Consider the following 13,574-nt stretch of genomic DNA (forward strand, 5'->3'; position numbering starts at 1 on the left):
TTCCCTCTTCTGCTCCAGGGTGCGGGTTCGGGTTCGGGTTCGGCCCGGGATCAGTCCGGGCTTCTATTGTGTTTCTAATGAGTCGATGTTCCACTGTGAGTAGTGCAGCGCTGACGGCGGTGGACGGGCCCAGTAGAACCCATGCTTTGTCTCCTGTGGTGCAGCGAGCCCAACCTGCTGGTGCGGGCCTGCAACCAGCTGGGCCAGTTCCTGCAGCACCGGGAGACCAACCTGCGCTACCTGGCCCTGGAGAGCATGTGCACGCTGGCCAGCTCCGAGTTCTCGCACGAGGCCGTCAAGACGCACATCGAGACCGTCATCAACGCCCTCAAGGTGGCGCCACCGCCGTGCATCACACCTCAACGCAGCTCCGCTCCCTCAATGAGTGCTCGCCATAGAACCACGAGTGCTGCAACGCCAGCACACCAGTCAGCACACTCTGCTGCCCCCCCCCCAGTGGAAACTACAGCCACTTCTTTGCATTCGTAGTTTTAAATGTATTTATTTTTAAAACATCTGCAAATTGTGCAGTTGCAGTTTGTGGAGGGTCAGGGTTCAGAGCAGGAGGTGAAGACCTGGGGTTTTAGTCCCGGGTCTCTACGACCTTCCTCCAGCAGAGGAGCCCCTGTGTGACCTTCAGCAAGCTGGGCCGTAGTTCACATGATAGCCTGCAGGTGATTCAGTAGTTTAGTGTCGAGTCCTTCAGCCGTGGAGGTCCAGGGTTGGTTCAGGGCCGCTTAGCCAATCACAGTCGAGCTCGCTGGCCTCGGCCTGGCAGACCGGAGCTCTGATTGGCTCATCGACAGCTGACGGTGGTGCGTTCACTGACAGCAAGCAGGAGCCTGCGGTGGTGACCTTGAAGGCCTCAGGCAGCTTTCGTAGAACCTGACAACACAAGGTCGCTGCAGTGTGATTGGATGAAACTACCGTGATAGACAACAATATTATTTCAATGAAACTACCGTAAATATTATTGGATGAAACTACCGTAATAGACAACACTGGGAGCAGCGCCACCTAGTTGATATTATAGGACATGAAGAAAACAACTTTAATGGAACTTTTCTGAAGAAGGAGACCTCCTCCCTGGTCCCCATGGACCACCACTGCTGTCTTATCACTCCATCCATCACTCTCCATCCCTCCCTCGCTCCCTCCCTCCCTCCCTCCATCCATCTTCTCCCTGTGTGTGTGCAGACTGAGAGGGATGTGAGTGTCCGTCAGAGGGCGGCCGACCTGCTGTACGCGATGTGTGACCGCAGCAACGCCAAGCAGATCGTGGCTGAGATGCTGAGCTACCTGGAGACGGCCGACTACTCCATCCGGGAGGAGATGGTGGGTGATTAGTATCATTATTATTAGTATTAATAACTTTGCTTGTGCTAGGCTGGGTCATAAAAAAGTCAATGAAAATATCTCAGACTAATTGACAGACTCCTCCTCCTCCTCCTCCTCCTCCTCCTCCCACCAGGTGCTGAAGGTGGCCATCCTGGCAGAGAAGTACGCGGTGGACTACTCCTGGTACGTGGACACCATCCTCAACCTGATCCGCATCGCCGGCGACTACGTGAGCGAGGAGGTCTGGTACCGAGTCATCCAGATCGTCATCAACCGGGACGACGTCCAGGGCTACGCTGCCAAGACCGTCTTCGAGGTAACGCCTCCAGGCCCAGGGGGCAGCACTCAGTCCTTCCATTGTTTCTCCAGTTCAAGGACTTTACTGGTTCATGGCTTCATGTTACATTCATGAAGCCCTTGGTTTCTATTAAAATGCTGTTAACAAGAAGCTGAGGCCTCACTGCAAGGCCTCACTGTGAGGACTCACTGTGAGGCCTCACTGCGAGGACTCACTGCGAGGACTCACTGTGAGGCCTCACTGCACTGTGAGGACTCACTGTGAGGACTCACTGGTCCAGTCTGTCATATTTGGCTTGTTTGAAGATTTTTGTTTTGGTAAAAAAAACGTGCTGCATGATTCAAAGTGTGCACTGGCAGTTGAGTAGAAGCCATGTGGTTTTCCTGCCCTTCCTTCCTATATGGGAATCTCCATGGACCAGTCGGGGTCCCAGTGCTACCAGTTAGCTGCCATCTGTGTGCAGAAGCTCAGGCTGAGCGAGTGATGGAGGCGCCGTCAGCAGTCTGTCTTAAATGTCTTCAACCAGCAATAGAACCTCTTACCAAAATAAATCGAAATTGAAATTTGAGTTTTCAAATTAAAATTGTGATTTTATTTTTGTCCAAACTGTCCCGGGCCTTGTTGGGACATCATCAATACCTTTACTTTGTGATGGGTGTCAGGGTCCCAACTGATGGCTGTGTTAGTGTGTGTGTGTGTGTGTGTGTGTGTGTGTGTGTGTGTGTGTGTGTGTGTGTGTGTGTGTGTGTGTAGTGCAGTGCATGCTGACAGTCATGCTGCTGTCCTTCAGGCCCTGCAGGCTCCAGCTTGTCATGAGAACATGGTGAAGGTGGGCGGCTACATCCTGGGGGAGTTTGGTAACCTCATCGCCGGAGACCCTCGATCCAGGTGGGCCCACTTTGACCTTTGACCTTTCAACCTTGAAATAATAATGTTGATACCATTAGGGCTGCACCCATCCCACTTCACTGCACCACCAGTGGAGTGCAAGTCTTCCACTACTCAGCGATGCTGAGTGGGGCAAACTACGGCTCGGGGGCCTCCTCTAGCCCGCTGGTCCAGTTCAGCCTCCTAGAAATAATAATGATGGCGATGTTCTCCACGTCCTCCTCCAGCCCCCTGGTCCAGTTCAACCTGCTCCACTCCAAGTTCCACCTGTGCTCGGTGCCGACCCGGGCCCTGCTGCTGTCGGCCTACATCAAGTTCATCAACCTGTTCCCGGAGACCAAGGCCACCATCCAGGAGGTGCTGCGCTGCGACAGCCAGATCCGCAACTCGGACGTGGAGCTGCAGCAGCGAGCGGTGGAGTACCTGAAGCTGTCGTCCATCGCCAGCACCGACGTCCTGGTCAGTGCCCACCAGAACCACAACCGCACCACAACCGCACCCGCGTACAATTAGGATGTAATGGTCCAGTAGGTTCTCCACTCCTGCTGGTGGAGGCTCCGCCCCATCAGCAGGAGTTCTCCTCATCGTCAAGTCGCAAAGACCCACATTGTATTCCAACAGAATGAAAACTGCTGAGCGGCCACTCTCTCTCGGGTCCGGACCCACAGCCGGACCCTCTGTGTCAGCTGGGATGTTCTGTGTGTCTCCTGCAGGCCACCGTCCTGGAGGAGATGCCTCCCTTCCCGGAGAGGGAGTCGTCCATCCTGGCCAAGCTGAAGAAGAAGAAAGGTCCCGGCGCCGTGTCGGCCAGCGAGCTGGACGACAGCAGAAGGGAGGGCGGCGCCGAGCTCAACGGAGGGGGCGGGGCCGACCGAGTCCCCGACACAGCCACCACAGTCGCCTCCACCGCTGTGAGGGTCCCACTGCAATACAGCCATCAATACATCAGTACAGCAACACATGAATCCAGCCCAAACATGAAGAGCTGATGCCAGCCAGCCAGTCAGCCAGTCAGCCAGCCAGTCAGTCAGTCAGTCAGCCAGCCAGCCAGTCAGCCAGCCAGTCAGTCAGTCAGTCAGTCAACCAGTCAGTCAGTCAGTCAGCCAGTCAGTCAGTCAACCAGTCAGTCAGTCAGTCAGCCAGCCAGTCAGTCAGTCAGTCAGTCAACCAGTCAGTCTTACTGTCAGTCAGTCAGTCAGTCAGCCAGTCAGTCAGCCAGCCAGTCAGTCAGTCAACCAGTCAGTCTTACTGTCAGTCAGTCAGTCAGTCAGCCAGTCAGTCAGTCAACCAGTCAGTCAGTCAGTCAGCCAGCCAGTCAGTCAGTCAGTCAGTCAACCAGTCAGTCAGTCAGTCAGCCAGTCAGTCAGCCAGTCAGTCAGTCTTACAGTCAGTCAGTCAGTCAACCAGTCAGTCAGTCAGTCAGTCTTACTGTCAGTCAGTCAGTCAGTCAGTCAACCAGCCAGTCAGTCAGTCAGTCAGTCAGTCTTACTGTCAGTCAGTCAGTCAGTCAGTCAACCAGCCAGTCAGTCAGTCAGTCAGTCTTACAGTCAGTCAGTGATTTGCTTGCAGCGTTGCTTTGTTGACTTTACAGCAACAGGGTTTCTACAAACCCAATGATGGATTGTTGTTGTCACCACAACTCTGCATCCATCTGCTGCTGCTGCTGCTGCTGCTGCTGCTGCGCCTCCTGTGGCCCAGCAGTGTGCCAGATGGCTTGATGGATCTGCAGGAGCAGTAGCAGAGAAGGACACTGGTTAAACTGCACGCTTCAACATAGACATAGAATAACAGACGTGTTGCCCCCCCCCCTCTGTGTTCTCCAGTCCACCCCTTCGCCCTCTGCCGACCTCCTGGGGATTCGCTCTGCCGCTCCTATTGGTGCTTCTTCCACCAATGCCGGCAGCCTTCTGGTGGACGTGTTCTCTGAGGCCGGACCTGCTGCTGCTGCTGCTGCAGCTGCTGCTGCTGCTGCTGCTGCCAACGACGACGACGGCTTCCTCAGGTAAAGCCGAGATGCAGGGTTAGGGGTCAGGGGTCAGGGGTCGGGGGTCGGGGTCGGGGTCGGGGTTGGGGTCGGGGTTGCATGTAGACCAACACCAACTCTGTGGCTGTTTGGAAAACCAGGCCTGGTCATCTCTAAAGTGCTGTTGTCAAGTAGGAGGAGCTGCACTGTTTCTGTGGCCAATCACAGTGCAGCGTCTCTGCAGTCCCAGAGCCACCACACCAGTCGTTCACATCAGAGACGGCGGTCACAAGCCTGTCTTCTCTTTTATTTCCCATCCATCCATCCATCCATCCATCCATCCCTCTATCCATCCATCCCTCTATCCCCCCATCCATCCATCCCTCTATCCCCCCATCCATCCATCCCTCTATCCATCCATCCCTCTATCCCCCCATCCATCCATCCATCAAACCATCTGTCATCTATCTATCAAACCATTCATCCATCATCTATCTATCTATCTATCCATCTATCTATCTATCTATCAAACCATCCCTCTATCCATCCATCCTTCCATCCATCCATCCTTCCATCCATCCATCAAACCATCTGTCATCTATCTGTCAAACCATCCATCCATCATCTATCTATCTATCTATCTATCTATCTATCAAACCATCCCTCTATCCCCCCATCCTTCCATCCCTCCATCCTTCCATCCCTCTATCCTTCCATCCCTCTATCCATCCATCCTTCCATCCATCCATCTGTCATCTATCTATCTATCTATCTATCTATCTATCTATCAAACCATCCCTCTATCCTTGCATCCCTCTATCCATCCATCCCTCCATCCCTCTATCCAGGCTTTCCACTGCATGGTGTGACACTAGTATGTGTGTGTGTGTGTGTGTGTGTGTGTGTGTGTGTGTGTGTGTGTGTGTGTGTGTGTGTGTGTGTGTGTGTGTGCGCGCTGCTGCACTCACTGTGTTCTTAATATCTTGTTGTCTTTCATATTTTTCTCTCTCTCTTCTTCTCTTATCTCCATTTTTTCCTACTGCGTGCCTGGATACGTGTGTGTGTGTGTGTGTGTGTGTGTGTGTGTGTGTGTGTGTGTGTGTGTGTGTGTGTGTGTGTGTGCGATTGTACACGTTTGTGTGATTTGAATGTGTGTGCGTCCCACCCACCGTCCACCACCACCACGATGGGACTCTGACAGAGACCTCCACGCGCCCACCGAGACCTCTGCCCCCCTGTTGGTGGAGGCTTCTGGTGACTTGGAGTAAGAGGCCTCACAGTCCTCAACTACCAGCATGTGCTTGCACCTATCACATGGCAGCATATAGCAGCAGTGTGCCAAGTAACCCCTCGATTGTACATCCACTGAGTGTTGCTCAATGCTAGCAACAAGGGTGCAACATGAATACCAGGTTAGGGTGCAACATGAACACCAGGTTAGGGTGCAACATGAGTACCAGGTTAGGGTGCAACATGAACACCAGGTTAGGGTGCAACATGAGTACCAGGTTAGGGTGCAACATGAGTACCAGGTTAGGGTGCAACATGAACACCAGGGTTAGGGTGCAACATGAACACCAGGGTTAGGGTGCAACATGAACACCAGGGTTAGGGTGCAACATGAATACCAGGTTAGGGTGCAACATGAACACCAGGGTTAGGGTGCAACATGAATACCAGGGTTAGGGTGCAACATGAATACCAGGGTTAGGGTGCAACATGAACACCAGGTTAGGGTGCAACATGAACACCAGGGTTAGGGTGCAACATGAATACCAGGGTTAGGGTGCAACATGAATACCAGGGTTAGGATGCAACATGAATACCAGGTTAGGGTGCAACATGAATACCAGGGTTAGGATGCAACATGAATACCAGGTTAGGGTGCAACATGAATACCAGGGTTAGGGTGCAACATGAATACCAGGGTTAGGGTGCAACATGAATACCAGGGTTAGGGTGCAACATGAATACCAGGGTTAGGATGCAACATGAGTACCGGGTTAGGATGCAACATGAGTACCAGGGTTAGGGTGCAACATGAGTACCAGGTTAGGATGCAACATGAACACCAGGGTTAGGATGCAACATGAGTACCGGGTTAGGATGCAACATGAACACCAGGGTTAGGATGCAACATGAGTACCGGGTTAGGATGCAACATGAGTACCAGGGTTAGGGTGCAACATGAGTACCAGGGTTAGGATGCAACATGAGTACCAGGGTTAGGGTGCAACATGAGTACCAGGGTTAGGGTGCAACATGAGTACCAGGGTTAGGGTGCAACATGAGTACCAGGGTTAGGGTGCAACATGAGTACCAGGTTAGGGTGCAACATGAGTACAGGGTTAGGATGCAACATGAGTACAGGGTTAGGGTGCAACATGAACACCAGGGTTAGGGTGCAACATGAACACCAGGGTTAGGGTGCAACATGAACACCAGGGTTAGGGTGCAACATGAACACCAGGGTTAGGGTGCAACATGAGTACCAGGGTTAGGGTGCAACATGAACACCAGGGTTAGGATGCAACATGAGTACCAGGGTTAGGGTGCAACATGAACACCAGGGTTAGGGTGCAACATGAGTACCAGGGTTAGGGTGCAACATGAACACCAGGGTTAGGGTGCAACATGAGTACCAGGGTTAGGATGCAACATGAGTACCAGGGTTAGGATGCAACATGAACACCAGGGTTAGGATGCAACATGAGTACCAGGGTTAGGGTGCAACATGAGTACCAGGGTTAGGATGCAACATGAGTACCAGGGTTAGGATGCAACATGAACACCAGGGTTAGGATGCAACATGAGTACCAGGGTTAGGGTGCAACATGAGTACCAGGGTTAGGGTGCAACATGAACACCAGGGTTAGGGTGCAACATGAGTACCAGGTTAGGGTGCAACATGAGTACCAGGGTTAGGGTGCAACATGAGTACCAGGGTTAGGGTGCAACATGAGTACCAGGTTAGGGTGCAACATGAGTACCAGGTTAGGGTGCAACATGAGTACCAGGGTTAGGGTGCAACATGAGTACCAGGGTTAGGGTGCAACATGAGTACCAGGTTAGGGTGCAACATGAGTACCAGGTTAGGGTGCAACATGAGTACCAGGGTTAGGGTGCAACATGAGTACCAGGGTTAGGGTGCAACATGAGTACCAGGTTAGGGTGCAACATGAGTACCAGGTTAGGGTGCAACATGAGTACCAGGGTTAGGGTGCAACATGAGTACCAGGGTTAGGGTGCAACATGAGTACCAGGGTTAGGGTGCAACATGAGTACCAGGTTAGGGTGCAACATGAGTACCAGGGTTAGGGTGCAACATGAGTACCAGGGTTAGGATACAACATGAGTACCAGGTTAGGGTGCAACATGAACACCAGGGTTAGGGTGCAACATGAACACCAGGGTTAGGGTGCAACATGAACACCAGGGTTAGGGTGCAACATGAGTACCAGGGTTAGGGTGCAACATGAGTACCAGGGTTAGGGTGCTGGAATACCAGCAGTGAAACGTTGCTGCAGTGAATGAGAGCCGTGATCAAAGCTGAAGCCTCCAAACATCACAGTGACTTTTAGTTTGGCTGGCAGTGTATGTATGTATATGTACATATATATATGTATGTGTGTGTGTGTTTGATGTCCTGAACAGCTGAGCACAGTGCTGGTGTACTATGGTGATTCATCCTCGTGTCCTGGGTCTCTTCCTCTCCTCCTCTTTCTCTCCTCCTCTTCCTCTCCGCTCTGCTCCTCCTCTCAGCTCTGCTCCTCCCTCTGAGGATCCTGCTCCTCCTCTGTCCGAGGCTGACGAACTTCTCAACAAGTAAGCTTTGCTCTGCATGCAACATGTACCGGTACCGCATGTTGAAGGAAACACTAACAGACCCAATGCAACACAATGTCCTGGTCCAGTTTGGTGAGTGGATGAAGGAGAAGAATTCACTCGTTTGCTTCTTTGAAGTTCAGTCAGTGAGGAAGAATGACAGTGCAAGGATGTTTTATCTTCCGTCCAGATTCTAGTCTTCATTGAACGTGTTCGGGTCCGGGTCGCTGTCAGTAGAGGTACTGTAGAGGAGCTGGATCAGAACTTTATTCATCCCGGAGCAAGTTGAGTTTCTCAGCTGCTCATAGAAGTGGAGAGAGAGTGAAAGAATAATGAAGAGCAAGGTTGGAGGTGAGTCAGTGAGTCAGTGAGTCGGTGAGTCAGTCAGTCAGTGAGTCAGTTAGTCAGTGAGTCAGTCAGTCAGTGAGTCAGTCAGTCAGTCAGTCAGTCAGTCAGTGAGTCAGTCAGTCAGTGAGTCGGTGAGTCAGTCAGTCGGTGAGTCAGTGAGTCAGTGAGTCAGTCAGTCAGTCAGTCAGTCAGTCAGTCAGTGAGTCAGTCAGGCTGCTCATCAAACACATTTCCAACTCCAGCTTGCTTCTTTTTTACTGTCATTCTTCTGCAGTGTTTCTGACATCAGTGTGTGAAATACAGCCCCCCCCCTCCTGATCCTCCAGACCAGCAGGGGGCGACGGTGGCCAGGAAAAAAAAGTGTAGTTTTCTTTTATTTAAAAAAAATGCATTCTTGACTTTGTCTGAAGGTTTGTGTGCAAGAACAACGGAGTTCTCTTTGAGAACCAGCTGCTCCAGATCGGCATCAAGTCCGAGTACCGTCAGAACCTGGGTACGTCCTCTGTGTGTGTGTGTGTGTGTGTGTGTGTGTGTGTGTGTGTGTGTGTGTGTGAGAGCATCAGTAACCACCCTGCTCTGGCTCCTCCTCCAGGGAGGATGTACCTGTTCTATGGCAACAAGACCTCGGTGCAGTTCGCCAGCTTCTCCACTGCAGTGAGCTGTCCTGGGGACCTGCAGGCTCATATCCTCTGTGGTGTTGGTAGCTTGGAGTACCTGGTAGTACCTGGTAGTACTAGTACCTGGTATTGCTCCAGTAATTACAGTACCTGTAATCTGTGTACCAGGTGCAACCTGACCCCCACTGAAAAGATCTGGCAAAATGAGTGAAATAGTGGGAATGTGTTCATGTGTTTAAAGAAGAATGTCAGGGTCAGGGTCAGGGTCAGGGTTAGGGTTAGGCACTACAAGGTAGGGTCAGGGTCAGGGTATCAGGATATCAGGGTCAGGGTATTAGGGTATCAGGGTATCAGGGTATTTCAATGTGTTTGACAACATGAGTCCTTGACATCTCAGCACAACTCAATGTTCAGACCAAGCCGGTGGAACCGCTGGTCGAAGGCGGAGCCCAAATCCAGCAGGTCCTCAACATCGAGTGTCTGACTGACTTCTCGGAGGCGCCGCTACTCAACATCAAGTTCAGGTGAGAATCAGGACCTTCAGGTCCCGACAGGTGAAGACAGTGACCGAGGTCTTCTGTCCTCCGCTGCCTCATTGCTTCCACAGTGGTGATGATGTCACTGAGACACTGAGTGTGTGTGTGTGTGTGTGTGTGTGTGTGTGTGTGTGTGTGTGTGTGTGTGTGTAGATATGGTGGAGCTCTGCAGAACATCACCCTCAAGCTGCCCGTCACCATCAACAAGTTCTTCCAGCCCACTGAGATGACCTCACACGACTTCTTCCAGCGCTGGAAACAGCTGAGCCAGTAGGTGGGGGGGGAGGGGGGGGGGGGGGTTGGTTCTTCACTCTGGGATTCCACCTCAGAAGCTGAATGGTTGACTTCACCCCTCCAGGCCTCAGCAGGAAGCACAGAAGATCTTCAAAGCCAATCACAACATGGACACTGAAGTCCTGAAGGCCAAGGTTGGTCACATGATCGCCCCTCACCCACACACAGCACTGTCGCCTGCAGTGATGCAGGGCCACTCCTCCTCCGTGTCCCTAGGGGGCGCAGTGCAAGTCAGCTCTGCTGCTCCCCCCTGTGGAGCCTGAACAACCCAATCCATGACCTCTGACCTCTGACCCTGACCCTCCTGCAGCTCCTGGGACTGGGAACGGCTCTGCTGGAGAATGTGGACCCCAACCCAGAGAACTACGTGTGTGCAGGAGTGATCCAGACCAAGAGCCAGCAGGTGGGCTGCCTGCTGAGACTGGAGCCCAACGGCCAGGCACAGGTACCACTGCCCCCAGTCACTCACTCCTGGAGAACCAATCAGGGTCCAGGCTGCAAAATAAATGAACTTTCATGTATGGGTCTTGCAAATCTCCCCAATGCGGTCTTAATAAAGGCTCCTCCCCTCCTCTCCTCTCCTCTCCTCCCCTCCTCTCTCCTCTCCTCCTCTCTCCTCCTCTCCTCCTCTCCTCTCCTCTCTCCTCTCCCCCCTCTCTCCTCCCCTCCTCTCTCCTCTCTCCTCCCCTCCCCTCCTCTCTCCTCCCCTCCCCTCCTCTCCTCTCCTCTCTCCTCTCTCCTCTCCCCCCCTCTCTCCTCTCTCCTCTCCCCCCCTCTCTCCTCTCCTCCTCTCCTCTCCTCTCTCCTCTCCCCCCCTCTCTCCTCCCCTCCTCTCTCCTCTCTCCTCCCCTCCCCTCCTCTCTCCTCCCCTCCCTTCCTCTCCTCTCTCCTCTCTCCTCTCCCCCCCTCTCTCCTCCCCTCCCTTCCTCTCCTCTCTCCCCCCCTCTCTCCTCTCCTCTCTCCCCCCCTCTCTCCTCTCCTCCTCTCCTCTCCTCTCTCCTCTCCCCCCCTCTCTCCTCCCCTCCTCTCTCCTCTCTCCTCCCCTCCCCTCCTCTCTCCTCCCCTCCCTTCCTCTCCTCTCTCCTCTCTCCCCCTCTCTCCTCCCCTCCCTTCCTCTCCTCCTCTCCTCCCCTCCTCTCCTCTCCTCTCCTCCCCTCCCCTCCTCCCCTCCCCTCTCCTCCTCCTCCTCTCCTCTCTCCTCTCCCCCCCTCTCTCCTCCCCTCCTCTCTCCTCTCTCCTCCCCTCCCCTCCTCTCTCCTCCCCTCCTCTCTCCTCCCCTCCCCTCCTCTCTCCTCCCCTCCTCTCTCCTCCCCTCACTTCCTCTCCTCCCCTCCCCTCCTCTCTCCTCCCCTCCCTTCCTCTCCTCCTCTCCTCCCCTCCTCTCCTCCCCTCCCCTCTCCTCCTCCTCCTCTCCTCCCCTCCTCTCCTCCCCTCCCTTCCTCTCCTCCTCTCCTCCTCTCCTCTCCCCCCCTCTCTCCTCTCCTCTCTCCTCCCCTCCCTTCCTCTCCTCCTCTCCTCCTCTCCTCTCCCCCCCTCTCTCCTCTCCTCTCTCCTCCCCTCCCTTCCTCTCCTCCTCTCCTCCCCTCCTCTCCTCCCCTCCTCTCTCCTCCCCTCCCTTCCTCTCCTCCTCTCCTCCTCTCCTCTCCCCCCCTCTCTCCTCCCCTCCCCTCTCCTCCTCCTCCTCTCCTCCTCCTCCTCTCCTCTTGCAGATGTACCGCTTGACTCTGCGCTGCAGCAAAGACTCAGTTTCCAGCCGCCTGTGCGACCTGTTGGCCCTGCAGTTCTGAGGACGGCCACCAGGACACCACAACCCCCTGCAGCTGCACCTCCCGTCTCTCGTCAAGTCATCTTTGGGTAGATTTAAAAACAACAAGAATAAAAGCTGTAACGTAGACACAAGGGAAAAGACGCCCCCTGGCTGTCATTGTCGGTATTATTATGAGTTTGTGACCCAAAATTATGATTCACCACTTCATCATCATCTGGTTGATTAACACCATGATGCATTAAAGGGCCGCCTGTGTGCGTGTGCGTGTGCGTGTGCGTGTGCGTGTGCGTGTGCGCATGTGCGTGTCCAACTGCATTGTGTATTGAGAGAGAGAGTGTGTGTGTGTGTGTGTGTGTGTGTGTGTGTTAAAGCATGATAACCCAGCATTCCCAGAGGTCAGAGGTCGACGCCTCCGTCAGTCTGTTTGATTCCTCGATGCTCAGTCGATCAGTGGTGTTTATTTGATAGTCATTAATGTGTAATTACAGACGTGCCAGTTTATTACTACTGTACTTCTCAAACATTCCCATCTGTTGTTTTTGATTGACTGTATTATTATCACTATAGATTTAAATCTCCTCCACCTGTAACAAAAAAAAAAAAAAAGAGTCCGAGCTTCTCATTGGTCGGTCGTTGTTCAGGATCCTGGCCAATCACAGTGTGTGTTCTTCTCTCTTAGCGTTGACATGTTGATCAGATGTGAAACACCTGCAGGAGCAATGTGTGACAATTTAGACGTGAGAAGCGTTTTAGCATTGCGTTAGCATTGCGTTAGCATCGCGTTAGCATTGAAACAGGAGCAGCGACAAACACGAGCCAGTGATTGTGTTTGTCGCTTACAACGTGTGTTAGCAGCCCGTGGTGGTGGTGAAGGTGTTGGTCATGGAACATCCTGCAGGGGGCAGCACTCGCCCACCTGTGAAGGTGTTTGTCACAGAGAGGTCCTAAAAGGTCCTAAAAGGTCCTAAAGCAGAGAGAACTCTAACGAGGACTTCGACTCCTGATCAATTTGAGTATCGACGGGTGACAGGAAGTTGACGCAAACATGACTTCCTGTGACGAGGCGAGCCGATGCATTGTGGGAGAAAACTACCAACTACCAACACGTCCGTGGCGACTATGAGGGGCCTGTGTACAGTGTTTGTGTCATTTCTATGTGGGACTCTGCAGGATTATTGGGAAATTCTTCGTTATTCAAGAACATTTATAAATAAATAAATAAATAATTGAAGGTCAGATTGGAATTTTTTGATGCACAGTAATAAGAAATCATAAAGTTCAACTAGTGGACAATGTGCTTATCTCGTCCTGTGTGTGTGTGTGTGTGAGTGTGTGTGTGTGTGTGAGTGTTATCCAACAGCATCATGTGGTGATGTTAGAACCATGTCATTACGTGTTTAGATGCCCAGTCATGAACAATGTGAAAGTAAAACTATGCTGTAACTCCCAGAGAAGCCTCGTGTGTTCTGTCGCAGCGAGAACGGCCGTTCCTCACAGTCGTAGAAGAGCAGGACCCCCCCTGCTTTTTAGGTCCAGTACTGTACAGTAGGTCCAGCTGCCTTTCTAACACTTCGTCACAGTGCAAGTTATCTAAAAAACAACAACAATAAAACCGGAGAAGAAAATATGAAACACGTTAGAATTTGGCAATTACAATAAAAGTCCTGTGGTTTTCTTCCAGAGACCAGTCAGGGTCCCA

The 13,574-nt window shown here is 52.7% G+C and overlaps 1 protein-coding gene across 3 annotated transcripts in view; it reads left to right on the forward strand.

The window, feature by feature from the left end:
* The window catches only part of ap2a1 (adaptor related protein complex 2 subunit alpha 1), a 19,536-nt gene extending 6,207 nt beyond the window's left edge, over nucleotides 1-13,329 (forward strand). Inside the window, exons 8-23 of one of the 3 annotated variants that reach the window (XM_076016966.1) lie at nucleotides 165-333; nucleotides 1,198-1,335; nucleotides 1,472-1,654; nucleotides 2,427-2,524; nucleotides 2,752-2,983; nucleotides 3,238-3,435; nucleotides 4,348-4,526; nucleotides 5,689-5,751; nucleotides 8,250-8,312; nucleotides 9,071-9,153; nucleotides 9,253-9,332; nucleotides 9,668-9,801; nucleotides 9,967-10,083; nucleotides 10,172-10,241; nucleotides 10,418-10,552; nucleotides 11,817-13,329. In XM_076016966.1, coding sequence (XP_075873081.1) covers nucleotides 165-333; nucleotides 1,198-1,335; nucleotides 1,472-1,654; nucleotides 2,427-2,524; nucleotides 2,752-2,983; nucleotides 3,238-3,435; nucleotides 4,348-4,526; nucleotides 5,689-5,751; nucleotides 8,250-8,312; nucleotides 9,071-9,153; nucleotides 9,253-9,332; nucleotides 9,668-9,801; nucleotides 9,967-10,083; nucleotides 10,172-10,241; nucleotides 10,418-10,552; nucleotides 11,817-11,894 — 2,020 coding nt within the window. In that variant the 3' untranslated portion in view covers nucleotides 11,895-13,329. The remainder of the gene's footprint in view (nucleotides 1-164; nucleotides 334-1,197; nucleotides 1,336-1,471; nucleotides 1,655-2,426; nucleotides 2,525-2,751; nucleotides 2,984-3,237; nucleotides 3,436-4,347; nucleotides 4,527-5,688; nucleotides 5,752-8,249; nucleotides 8,313-9,070; nucleotides 9,154-9,252; nucleotides 9,333-9,667; nucleotides 9,802-9,966; nucleotides 10,084-10,171; nucleotides 10,242-10,417; nucleotides 10,553-11,816) is intronic. The other 2 variants (XM_076016967.1, XM_076016968.1) reach the window with 2 other exon arrangements.
* The last annotated feature ends 245 nt before the right edge of the window (nucleotides 13,330-13,574 follow it).

Source organism: Nelusetta ayraudi, unplaced genomic scaffold, assembly GCF_046127955.1.
Source record: "Nelusetta ayraudi isolate G7.1 ecotype Tasmania unplaced genomic scaffold, CSIRO-AGI_Nayr_v1 ptg000252l, whole genome shotgun sequence".
Taxonomy (NCBI): Eukaryota; Metazoa; Chordata; class Actinopteri; order Tetraodontiformes; family Monacanthidae; genus Nelusetta; species Nelusetta ayraudi.